We start from the raw sequence: 13,272 nt of genomic DNA, 5'->3' as shown, positions 1-13,272 counted from the left end.
AATGCAAGCATACATTATAAATAGAAAAACAGCTGGCTTGGAGCACATTGCAAGCCACTAGCACAGTTGAGGGATTTGAATGACATCATAACCCGTGAGAGCATGTTGCTGGCCAGCTGGTGTTATTTATAATATACTCATAATTGAGGAAAAATAAAAAGGCAAAAGTTAGGTATTGCAGAACTAACAAAGTTGAATTCTTTCTTTCCCAGTGTCATTTAAATTGTTACCAAGAGTAATTATGAAGATTACTACAGAAAAGGGAGAAAATCACTTTATAATTGCAACAGCCCGTTCAAGATAAATGTCATGGAAGCCCCCCAAACTGGTCTACTTGTGTTACTATATTCATAGTACTGTAAATTCTAGGAAACGATACGACTTCTCCTCTGTGGTTGCTAAAAGATCACAAAGCTAGTTTCCCCTATTTACAAGTAGTGCTCCACAATTCTGTTATTTTTAGCAAATGACAAACTGCTATTTTAGGGTTAATAGCACAGGGAGCTGGAGGCTTTAATTGTTACTCAGCATATAGGCGTGCCAAGTTTAATAACGTAAAGATGCATTAAGAAAAAAGTAGATAACCAAGTGCCTGTCTTTCTATACCATATAAATAAAATACCTGTGCCTCTATGCATAAATAAAATGTGTACATATGTCTAAAGGTATGCATATATATACACAAACACTGCCCTTACATGTGTAAGTTTTTATATATTTGAAATGCAGACGCACACACACACACACAAAAATACAAATGCACACATAGCTATCTGAAAGTTAACCAGAATACGTTTTCTTATTTTTCATGGCAGCACAGGCTTTTTTGTCTGCTAACCCCTCAGTCACTAATTCACATTCTTTTAAAGGGAAAAAAATATGCTTCTGTGCTCTAGTTTTAAAATGCAAAGGTATGATGTTATTTGTCACCATGCCCAAAAAAGTCCTTACTCGGTAACTTTGCCAGAAGAGGGAGAGAGAGAGAAGGCAAATGCTCCCCCAGCTGTTTCCTGTCTACAGTGTCTGTGTAATGTAGATAAATGTGAGGATTTTCTCTAAATCCCTCTTCTGTTTGCTAAATCTCACTGTCACTGCTAAAATCAGAGCAGATAGAGCCTGCGCAATGGAATAAAGTCCTCAATATTGAAATGTGACATTGCTCTCAACATCTCACATCTCTCTGGATTTCTTTTTTCTCATCATTACTGCTAACAAATTCATTTCCAGACTTTGCACTTTTAAGAAGCAATGGAAAAAATCAACAGTCTTTCAACACAATTAGTTAAGTGCTGCTTTTGTGATTTCTTGAAGGTAAATCTTTATTACTATTTCAAATAATTTTTTTTTAGTTTTATTTTATTGTGTATTGTCTGCTTCTGGTTTGAAGAGTATTGTGCACTTTTCAATAACATTATTATAGAACTGAGAATTATTTATAAATTGCTGAACATGCAATTTTATATGATCTGGAAAATGGCTGTATGTAATAGTTGCAATTACATAGATAACTGTAAGGGTAAACTATTGCAGATAGATGTCTTAAATTTCACTTCTATTCAGAGAACTTTGCAATATTTCAGTTATGTCATTATTAAAGTGTCCAATTACATCATTGTCTCTATTGTTAATGCTTCTGAAAACAAGAACTTTTAGCTATTTTCTGCAGGTGCAAGATTTTATAGGAAAAAAGGTATTATTCACATGTTAAGTTTCTGCAGTTTTATTATACACAATTATAGATAAAATGTTCATGCTTTCACAGGGAAACTTTTAAGAGATGTTGTCACTGCAGCAATTTTCTGGCAGCATTGTAACATTTACTTGGTTTTTGCTTTCATAAATTAAAAGTAAATGTGAAGTTCAGTTTGTTTTTTACATTAGAAACCAGCTGTGACTCTTGCTGACCTTGCATATTTGTATAGCTTAAGCAATTGTGCATAAAGAAAATGGAAATTCTCCTACATGTTCATCTCTAAGTTTTCCCTTGTAGGGAGGGCTGTTGCAGGAAAGTTTGCATGTGAAGTTTCATGTTATGACCCTGTAATTTCTACACATTAATACAAACTCTCTCTAAGCAAATTTGGCTTCAGTAGGTGCATTGACCTCTATTTCTGTCAGTTGGCCCTAGTTCAACTTTCCATTATCAGCAAATTTATACCCTTCAAGAACTTTTTTTTTCTTTAACATTTTGCAAGGACACTTGTGCAGTTGACAGAATTTTTCTGTTTTAATTGTTTAGGGCCTAATTATTTTTTTACAGTGTCTTACACTTAAAACCCACTTATCTCATTCCTTAATGTGATTCAAAAATGCAGTTTTGTAATTGCAATAAATGAAACCATTATATTTACCATTATATGTATAAATGGGTATCCCTTCCAACATACCTGAAAGATGAAGATGATTTTTTTAAGTATTGAGCAAGGCACTAAGAGGCATAAAAGTAATGTGCTAGTTCCTCAGCTGGTGCTTTCTGCCAAGCTTCCTTGGAATCAATGGAACATATTGATTTAGGATAGTATGTAGCCCAGATTCTTTAATCAAAGTTAGCAGTATTTAAACCTTGATCCCTTCTAGGGTACATATGCTTTATTTATATAATAATTGCTCGTGAATACTGTTATTACATACTTCTCCTGTGGCTTGGAAATCAGGTCTAACCTCTATATAGCAAAATGTAATTTTGAATATAACTCTTGATTTTTTTTTTCTATAGCATATACTATCCATAAAAATGTTGCCCCCTTCAAGATATTTATAATTATTGTAGATGTTCCTATAAGTTATTAAAATGACCAAGCATGTGAAGAATTCTTACGTACAACTTGTGCCAACTGGTAGTTTATTAGACGAAGAGGACTTACATAGAAGAATTAAGAAGTAAAGAGATGTAGAGTGTTCATATACGACATTCCTCTGTGGTGCCACTCTTCTGGACCATTAAAAGAGGAATGCAGCAAAAGCTGGTTATTTTACTGAAAAAAGAGGAAATTCCAGCTGTGAAAATATGGTCAGTCATTCTATGCAACTAAAAGAAGTGCTTAACCAGGCTCATCCTGAACCTGTATTCAATTTCCAAATGTAATTAGATGCTTCAATAAACCCCACCCACATGCCAATGCGTTTTCTTTCAAACTCTCAACTTTCTAGTCAAATTGGGGACATTGCAAGCACCCTGCCTGTTTGTAAAGAACCTGAAGCAATATTGGATTACAACTTTGTATTTTCTTAAGGATATTCCCCTCAGACCCAAACGGGAACTTTGATTTTATCATGAACATATTGACTCAACTAATGTTATGCTTAATTAAAATGATGAAGTAAAGTTCAAGTTTAAAATTACATTCTGGAGTTAGTTTTGATGAAAGAGCACTTAATTTAACAAATAATTGATTGAGCCCTAGAAACATGTGAGTCTGTTTTCTTTTCCCAAAAGTTTTTACTTGTTTGAAAGTTCTTGACTTTTTTTGAATTTGGAGATAAAGTTAGAAATTCTCTGTGGTTTATACTGTGCAGCCTTTTTGGCTTCCACTAGAGGAAAAACAGTAGATAATCTGTTTTGTTGTAGTTCAGTGCTGATATTTATCTGAAAATGCAATCCAGCTGAAAAGTCTTGAAAAATACAAAATTGTTAAATGGCTAAGATTTATGCTTATTTCTGGCCCAAATGTCATACAAGAACAAATTGTTAAATACATAATGTTCTTGTATTTGTAATGTCATCCTTCTGAGGCAGTGTGCTAAACAACTCTCTGCTTTACCTCCTCAGAACTGGGAACCATCTTAAACTGCAGGTGCATCACATTTACCTTAGAAATGCAAAATTGTGGCAAAGCAAAAAGGAAATTGATGTTGTTAAGATACGGAATCATTACAGGAAAAATACCTTGTGTTATCATCATTAATTTATAGTCTGATCTTCCTCCATCTGCCACTGAGGTCATGTCCGTACATTAAAGCTTGTTGGTTTTTGCATAGCAAGGTTGGCTCCATACTCTTGTGAATGGGAAAATAATTATTCTTTCTTTTTATGATATATCATGGGATTTAGATTTGTTCATTGTTTTCACAGTGGAAATACCAGGAAAAAAAGGGGGATAAATACTGACTTATTTATAGATTTGTGTCTTTTTCAGCTTTGACTTAAGTTGAAATAAGGGATTCATCCAGCAAGGTGCTAAGATCCCTTGCCAAGAAAATAAGAATTCTTAAAAATTATTGACTAAAGAAGGCTCAGTACCCCACTGGATGAGATCCCATATGAGCAGACAACAGATAATTTCATTGTTTTTTCAAAAGCTCAGTGAAAAAATAAGATAGAATGGTCCCTGAAACTCTAAAAGAAACTTTATGGAAGGTTGATCATTTTAGCCCAATTACTTTGTACTATTCTGCTAATATAAAGCAGTTTTAAACCAAGGTTAACTGTATGTGCAAGAAAGATTTGTAACTTCTTACCTGACTGCAATACTAACATTAACCTTGAAAGAGAATAAAATCAAATGCAGATTTACACCTTTTGAAACTAGCTTTTTTGGCAAGTGACCTAAATCAGTTCAGAATACACATTAAGCACACACTTCACTGTCCTGTTACTAAATATAAATAGCTTTTCCTAGTATTTAAAAAAAATGTTATCTTCTTTGACATGTTGAGTAAGAGCTTTGGTTAATATAAATTCATATAAAAGGAAGTGGACAAAATGAATGGTGTAAATTTACACCCATTGAGGACTGGCCTTTCTTCAATCATAAGTCCAGGAAAAAGATAGGTTGTGACCAAAGGTAAATGAGAAAAGAATTATCGCCTCTGTGTATACCTCATAGCCAAACCTGACTAAGAGGATACAATGTGGGTCAGAGACGGTATAGCTGCTTCCATCAAGTTTAACTCCTTAACACTCCCACTAGTGCTCCTCTTAATTTCTTGAATGCTTCCAAATGTTAACTTGCTAGTAACAGAGGACTGTAAGTCATTGAATGTTGTCCCCTGCTACAGAAGGTCCCACATTAACTCTTCTGTAACTTTGGCAAGTTCTACCTTGAAATTTCTTTTGTTTTGTCCTGGTATTTCCCTTTTTAAGGTGGCTGGAGAACCGTGAAGTACTAATTATGGACCCTTTTCCTACTGGGCCAAACTTCCTTCTGTCCGGTTTACAGCCGTTTATTCTTGTGCCAGTGCCGTTCCTGAATTTAAATAGCTCTTCTCTGTCATATGCCAGCTCCATCTCCCACAGTACGCTGGCAGGCAACTGTCATATTCCCTCTTAGCCTATCTGGTCTCAGACAAAACAAGGTTGTCTGATCTTCCTTACTCTAGTTATTCTGGGCTTCCCTTTGCCTGTCTAATGCACTCTTCCATACCCTCCTTTTGCAGGAGCAACCATAAATCATAGTTACCACAAGGTTCTCTACTTGTGAATGTGAACCAAGGATATTCACCAGAGGAAGTAATCAGTTTACAAAATATATGGACTAGAATATGTAGACAGTTGCAAAATTATGGTGAGGCATTTCCTGATACTGTGTTTATTGTCTAACAAAGTACAGTACACATGCGTTCTCAACTTGCAAGGGTGCAGGGGTCATTTTCTTTAGGACTCTGTTGGGAAATGCTGACACTGTTTTTGCTTCCTTGGCAGGTGAAGATGCACACTGTGTCCTACATTCATTTCTTCTACCTTGGCCTGTGTTTGCTTACCTTAACCAGTTCTGCTGCTGCTGGCCCAGAAACACTCTGTGGTGCTGAGCTGGTTGATGCTCTTCAGTTCGTGTGTGGAGACAGAGGCTTTTACTTCAGTAAGTCAGCCCTTTCTTTCATTCAAGTGCCAAATGTTTCCATATAATCTGTTGGAGTATGCAGTAAGCAGCTTAGAAATGATCAAAACAGGCTGCCGAGTATGCCTAGTATCCTCTCTCTTGGAGATGCCCAAGTCTTCAGTGACTCAGTGACCATGAAGTCTCAGTAAAGGATAGAGATGTGCTTGTGTTCAGCCTCTCTGATTTTCTGACAAATTTTGCTCTTCAGATATGTTGTTGTTTATAACCTCTCTCCAGCTGCTGCTATTCCACCTGCTATTTTACTGCTTTCTGCTGACCTGACACTGAAACTAAGTGAATGAAAGCACATAGTAGACCCAAGATACTCAGGCAGAACTGCATGTACCTGTTATGTCAAACTCCTCACAAACGGTTTAAGTACTCATTGTATCATATTAAAAACACACTGAGCTTCAACATCTGGTTTGAAAAAAAGAAAAGCTGGAAGGCAGCAAGAAGAAAATTACCACATCCAAGTATCCACATGCTTCATGAGTTACATTCAGGTGAAGGAAAATTCATGCACGGTGAGATAAAAAAGATTAACACCAGTACAGACAACAGAAAAAATTACGTCTGCAATAGTGTGGATATATTAGTACTCAAATAACTTTTTGGAGCAAGACCTACACTTTGGAACTGAACATCACATTATTTTTCCTTTGTTGTATTCTAGATTGTGCAAAGCTGGAGTACTTAGATAAGTAACTCTTTTACCTTGGTACCTTCTTACAAGTGGTGTCAAGATCAAGAAATACACAACTTGCAAGTAATAGAAATCTGTTTCAAATTTTCAGCTATTTGCTACTCAGATAACATAAAGTTAATGAAACTTTTAGCTAGGAATATATTCATTCCGAATTCATTCATTAATATACTTATTCAAAACATGCCAGAATTTGTGCCTTTAGAGCCTCTGAAGATAGCGTTTACTTTTAACAATAATACATACTTGTCTGAAGTTCTTGTCTGCAGTTAGCTCTCCTTCAGGGCCTCAGTTACCTTTCCAAACAAGAATATAACTAAGAACAGGAAATATGGGGTGGTTAGGCTATAAAGACAAGAAATTAACTGAGGGCTTTTTTTCTATTTATTTTTATATTCTTTGTGAGGTCTAGCTTTTCTTTTTTTTTTTTTTTTTTTTACTTTTATAATCCTCATTTCATCCTAATAATTCTTGCCTTCTAAGCTATCACTTTTGTTTTTCTGATATTATCCCCCCCATTCCTATTAATTTCTATTAGTGGAGTTACTGCTTTCAATATTTTTGTCCTTGCTTGCAACAAAAATAGAATTAGGGAAATCCAGATTCTTGCACCTTTAGTTTACATAAAATCCTGATTTCCTTGGCATACAAGCTGCAGACATTTTTAGTATCTTCTTGGCACTTTCTGTTAGAGTTTACCTTTGAAACTGGGACCCTTAGTTTCATGTATGCAAAGTAATTCACTAAAGAACCTTTCTTTTCTGTATTTAACACTTTAGCTATACTTTACATTTACTCTAGATTGCTGTTTAACTTAGTATTCTGGTGCTAAACACAATATTAAAAATACTGGAATCTTTCATAAAGGAATTTATATTTTTCTACCAACTCTTTCTGTGTGTATTGGAACACCAAAATCTGTTACATTTATTAGCAGTGTTACACTTAAGGTGCTATTTGAGTGTCTTACAAATACTGTCCCTTCATGATTGGAAGGAATGTAAAGGAAGACTTTTTACCTCCCCCTCTTGTTGCTGCAACAGAAAACAATGAGACAATATACTGCATCCTTAGAACAGCACAGCATTTATTTTTTTTTTTTACTGTGCATGTATTTTAGGCATTTTCCCAGTCATTCCTCTCCTAGGAAAATGTTTGCTTCTTGTTCAGAGACCTATCACACTTGCTTAAGACAAGAGTGACTGTTACTGACAAGCAATCAGACTTACTTTTATGAGTATTCTTTGCGTCTCTCAAGGTAAGAGGACTTGTGAAATGCTAGTCACCAGCAAGAACTCTCTTTGTTTTCAGTCATCTCAGTTGTTCTAAGGTTGCACAATCTGATAGAAATCTCTGCATTCCCTAAACTAGATCATCCTTACTTTAAAATAAGAGGATGGGTTTCTGAAGTTCTAAAGGAGATCTTTACCCTTGCAATCTTTAGTTTTTTCTGCTGTCAGTAAAGAATTTCCATCTAGTTTTCTTTGTTGTTTCCTTACATTCTGAGTTTTCACTTTAGATTAATGTAGTTGTTGACACCATAAAGGTCTACCTTGTTTTGTGTGAAACACCATGGAAGGTTTTACTAACGAGGGACCACCCTGTTTTAGGAAAGTCTTGCACTATTGTAATCAACAGACTACAACTGCAACATTCAACAGGAATGAAGTTGATACATGGCCCTTGGATGCTAAATAACGTGTGTCCTCTACCTGACTACTTCTGATTCACAAGGTGGTGATTTAATCTGTTTTAGCCTTCTCCCTTTTATTTGTTAGTGTTTAATCTAAAATATAGAACTATAGAAAAGTAAATCCAGTAACATTGTTAAAATGACTTGTGATCATCCTTATATCAAATGTACTACAGAATGCAGCATATCATTGGAAGTTAAAAATGTTGCTCCATTTCATGGGACTTTTTAAGAATGCTCTATCATTCACAGATGTAAAAGTCTGGTGAACTTTTTTCTTCTATTGTGAAGAGAATGCCAATTTAAATTGTATTTTAAGCCTTCTATTCTCATACTCTGCTTCCTTTATATAAAGTATAATCAATGGTAATGTTTGCCTTTAACTCGTACAGGAAATAGCTGTGAGGTTTTTCTTCCATCGTTCTGTATTTCACTAGAGACTCCAAATATAAAGAATACCTTTTGGTTGAGGTGGAACTCCTGGTTCAGATTCAAGGTCAAAGCTGACTATTTGTTGGGAGCTGTGGGTGGAAATGAAGATAGAAATAATTGAGTTACTTTATGTTGAAACTCTGTACTCCACAACCACAAGGCTATATCTATGGCTAGGACTGGAAGAAAAAAAAAATCCTTTATATAGTCTACTCTGCCCAACTTCCCAGCTATAAAAGGAAATTCTTTACAGCTTCTGAAGATATGCCCCAGCTGCTTACCACACACAAAGAAAAGTATTGACTTCAAGAGGAAGTCAAATGTGGTTTCTAGTACTCCCTTTCTTCAAGAGGTAGACTGGCAAGGGACATTTTTTAAAGTTTCTTTAGGGGACAACACTGCACAAATCCCAAAATAGAGCATCTGCTTTTTCCATGGGTCACATTTAATGCCACCCAGCACTGGCTTATTCTTCGACAGCTTTTTCTCTCCCATGATTCCCCAGTGAAGTTGGTTTTTGCCACCTTTTATCTGGCAACACCTCTCTAGCAGAACTTCTGCCACTCAGGTTCCTGTGTGCTGTCTTATGTCAGGAGAAGCCAACGGAGAGCCTGGCCACAGCTACATAAGTGGCTACACTTAGACACAGCTCATCTCAATTAATGTTTTTCCAGTCTCAAAACCTCTGGATTCAACAGTTGCGAAGCAAAATGGGATGGTTGCTATGTTCATTTGAATTTTAATGCCTAGAAAGGTCTACCATGCCACTCCTATTACAAAACAATGTTGAGGACAGAGAACATCAGAAAAACTGAATGGACAAATTACAGGAAACTTACAGAAGTGGTAGCCCAGAAGGGGTTAAATTTTACTTAGAACAGTCTAGTCTTATCACAGGAATTTATTTTGTAGACTAATCAAAAAAAGAGGTTTGGATTTTTTTACTTCATACAAGTTGAATTTCATGGACATTCATTCATCCTTGCTCATGTTTCCTGAGGACTATTACTACCATGAAAAAGGAAAGCAAATGTTAAGGGGACAAATGCTATATTCTTTTTTATCTAGTTTCTTCTTTGAAAAGATACGTTTTCCTCTTCCAATAAATGGACACAAGTTTGGTGAACAATATACACAAGTGTATTTCTTATTTCCTTAGACACTTTTGGTCATTCTAATTTCTACAGCCCAAGTTAGTTGGCAATATTTATTTGAAACTATGGCAATCAATTCAATGAATTAAAAAACCCACCTTTCTTTCCTGTTAAAAAAAACTGCTTTGGGTGTATGGTGAATCTTCTGAAGCTTCACTTGCATAGAAAAGAAGGAAATTGTTTAGATACCTGACACAATGAAGTTCCTCTGATATTCTTCAGAGAATGGAGAATGATCTAGCACATGCTTCCATATGTTAAAGAGTGAATCCCATAAAAGATGAGCTTTTCTGGTATCCAGCCTAATGGTCCTTGTTGTCAACTGCTTTGTGGAGAATCATTACAGATTTTTACTACTTTTTTTTTTTTCACTAAGACAATCAGAATTGTGTGTTGTCCTTGGGAATATCCCCAGCTGTGCACAACATAAGACTGTTGGTTCATAATCACCAGAAAATCAGGATAAGACAGTGAACATAATTTTGGGTAATCAGAACTTGCAGAACAAAGCAGGTCTCACTGCTTTGTGGAACTAAGGTATATATGGAGGAACTGCTGCCTTACAGAGGAGGAAATAAAGGGCACAGCAATAAGCAATTACATTTTGCTCTTCCATTTCCGTTTAGTTAACAGCTTCTTGTTTACTTCAGGAAGTCTGCTTTTAAGACATTATTAAAGTTTCTAGGCCTGTCAAACCTATCAACATAATTACAAGAGGTGGCATGGCACTCAGTTCTTTAACTACTCCATACCTGTAGGAGCTATGAGTCATTAGCTCCTCTCTGTGTCCCTGATTGAAAGGAATGTTAATGTTACAAGCCTAGGAGAGGCATGCTGAAAAGATGCAGTGGACACACACAGCCTGTAGTGTCGGTGACAATCTTACAAATCTCTGCAAAGAAATGCTGGTCATCTTGGCTATGTTCACGCATCAAGATCTGAGGGAGTTTTCAAGTTCCTTGGTCTAGCTACATGCCCAATTCATGTCCAAGTCCTGTATCCATGGACGAGTTGAGTGTATTCCTCAATCTTTATCCACAGGTTCCTTACTTCTTACAGGAAAGCTAGCCTGGAAAGGAGCTAAGGTGTTCTTTAGCGAGGTCGGCAATGTCAGTGCTCAGGTAACCAGGACTATAGGCACAGTTATTTCTCTGCAAGAAAAAAGACAGCTATGGCTCCAGAATGGTATCACTGTATAATCAAATAACTGATACATAAGTTCAGTGTGTGCTCTGTTGCCCCGGTAGTAATCATTGAGGAAGTTCTCTGAAAATAAGCCAGTCTTTGAAAGAGTTTTGTCCTTTTTTACCACTCTAAGAAAGGCTAGGGAGTGTTCATAAAGGTTAACCTTAGTTTAGAGAGGTTAATCTTCTTAAGTTACCTCTTTAATAACAGAGAGAGGGGTTCTGCCTTCTTTCTCCATGGATCACACAGTGAGTCTAGGAGGATTTACCCTCCAAAACACACTAAATTTAGACTCTCCAAACAGTTCTCCTCTCCAGCTAGTTCTCAGGTCATCAAGGATTTCATAATTTTTCAACCTTTTCATTAAGAGGGACTGTAGTGTTAATGATAATTTTAATGAGGTGACTGGAAGCAAACCACTGATCAAAATTTCAGCAAGAAACACCTCTGCAAAAAGTTTCTGCTACCAAAAACAAATAAGTACAATTTCTCTAGAAGTTTAATTTATATGTGTCCTTATTGCTGTTAGATGTTAGAGAGGCTAATGTTTTTATGATGTTTGCCTTTATCTATGCACTAGCCCAAGTTTCAAATTTGGTCTCAACTGGCAGAAAGCTGTTATTTGACATTTGATTCCCTAACTGCTATATGTGTATTTAATACGTTGTTTAGTCTTATGTTGGATAAAGTCACTCAAAGAAGCACTTGGCAAGATCAGCATCAATTCTTGGCATAGCTTCCCCTCTTACTTTTCCACTGAATCTTAAGTACCAAGAAAAACCCTTCACTGACTTCAATTCTGGCATTAGCTTTATGCAATCGGCCAAAACCTTTGCATATGGACCTCTTCATTTGTTCTGGTATTAATAATGCATTTGCAATATTTGGTCAACAGCAGCAAGATTCACAATGCAAATTATTCAGTTTAGCAGAACCACAGAGTCTCTTAATTAAAAACTTTTGCATTAACTAATTGAGCATCTAGGGCAATCTATACAGAGTGCTCATTCAAAGAAAGAAGTTCATACAGTCATTTCTCTAGAGCTTATTCAGCACTTTAGCTCTTATGCATGTTTCAAACCCTCTCACATAGCTGAAAATCAAATAGAGACTTAAAGACGTTTTCATTTCAGAGCTTTGCTAAAAAAGGATGGATCTGAACTTGTTTATTAAACCGTACCCAAATGTAAATATTTCCCTATGATAAAAGCTTAATTGTTCAAAAATATGACAACAAATTAAAGGGGTAACAAACAGTTAAGTAATTTCTCAGTCTAGAAATCAAGACAAAAGAAATACCACAAACATATGTTATTGAAGAATTTATGCTAAAATTATCTCTGGTAACAACCACAGGAACTTCCATTGCAAAAAGAAGAAAACACCATTAATTCATACTTTCTTTGTGGTGTATTTAATGCAAAATCACTATGCAAGATATAGCCCATGTACTGGATTTAGCTGTTAAGTAACAACAAGATTTCATGTTTGCACCAGTGAATGAGGTTCTGAGAACAGGAATTTTAACGCCTCCATAGCCTTTGGAGGGGCATAACATATACTGACCAGTAGGTCACTCCACCTGTAGAAAATTTTGCATTGTCACTGTAAGTAGAAGTTTAAAAAATTGAATCCAGTAAAATGCCTGTTTCAACCAAAAGGCTGTACCTTAGGCACATGTTAACACAAAACTTTCAGAATAATAGGATAAATTGCTTTTCTTACTGTATCAAAGCAAGAAAAGTGAAATGTTACCTTCTTTTCAGACTTCTTTAAGTATTAGACAAATTATATTGAGCTTATCTTGTCAATTTCATCTAAGCAACTTTTAGGTTAAATTTCTGATTGCCTCTCCACCGTAAATTCCAGGTAAATCAGTTTGGAATTCCTCTGAAAACTCCTTTGAATTCCTTAGTAAATTTAAATTCCTACAAAATCAGCTACAAGACTGAGATACTTGCTGTATTTTCTGATTTAATCCCATGTACAGTCAAATTTAACATGTTTTCAATGTTCTTGCTCTTGTAAGACAAAGTGGAAGCTGTTTGCTTACCTCATGTTAAATCCTTTGCTAATGAAAACTGGAATAGCTTCCTTTTATCAAAGAAACAATTTAGAGCTCATCTCTTTTTTTTTTTTTTCCCCTGAGTCTACAGCATATTTATATATTTCCCATCTTACTTTTGAAATTCAGCTGTGATCCCAGTTCTCCCATCTGTGCAATATAACTGTTTTAGAGTAAGAGAATGCCTCCAGACAGCAGACTTGTGTGCTGCTTCTGCT

The 13,272-nt window shown here is 35.8% G+C and overlaps 1 protein-coding gene across 1 annotated transcript in view; it reads left to right on the top strand.

Moving 5' to 3' along the window:
* The first annotated feature begins 1,002 nt into the window (after positions 1-1,002).
* Positions 1,003-13,272, top strand: part of IGF1 (insulin-like growth factor 1 (somatomedin C)) — a 52,824-nt gene continuing 40,554 nt past the window's right edge. Inside the window, exons 1-2 of the mRNA XM_009887414.1 lie at positions 1,003-1,311; positions 5,642-5,798. Of these exons, the coding sequence (XP_009885716.1) occupies positions 1,249-1,311; positions 5,642-5,798 (220 nt within the window). The 5' untranslated portion in view covers positions 1,003-1,248. The remainder of the gene's footprint in view (positions 1,312-5,641; positions 5,799-13,272) is intronic.

The sequence above is a fragment of the Charadrius vociferus genome, unplaced genomic scaffold (assembly GCF_000708025.1).
Source record: "Charadrius vociferus isolate BGI_N301 unplaced genomic scaffold, ASM70802v2 scaffold196, whole genome shotgun sequence".
Classification (NCBI taxonomy): Eukaryota; Metazoa; Chordata; class Aves; order Charadriiformes; family Charadriidae; genus Charadrius; species Charadrius vociferus.
This window is presented reverse-complemented; position numbering and strand designations above follow the sequence as displayed.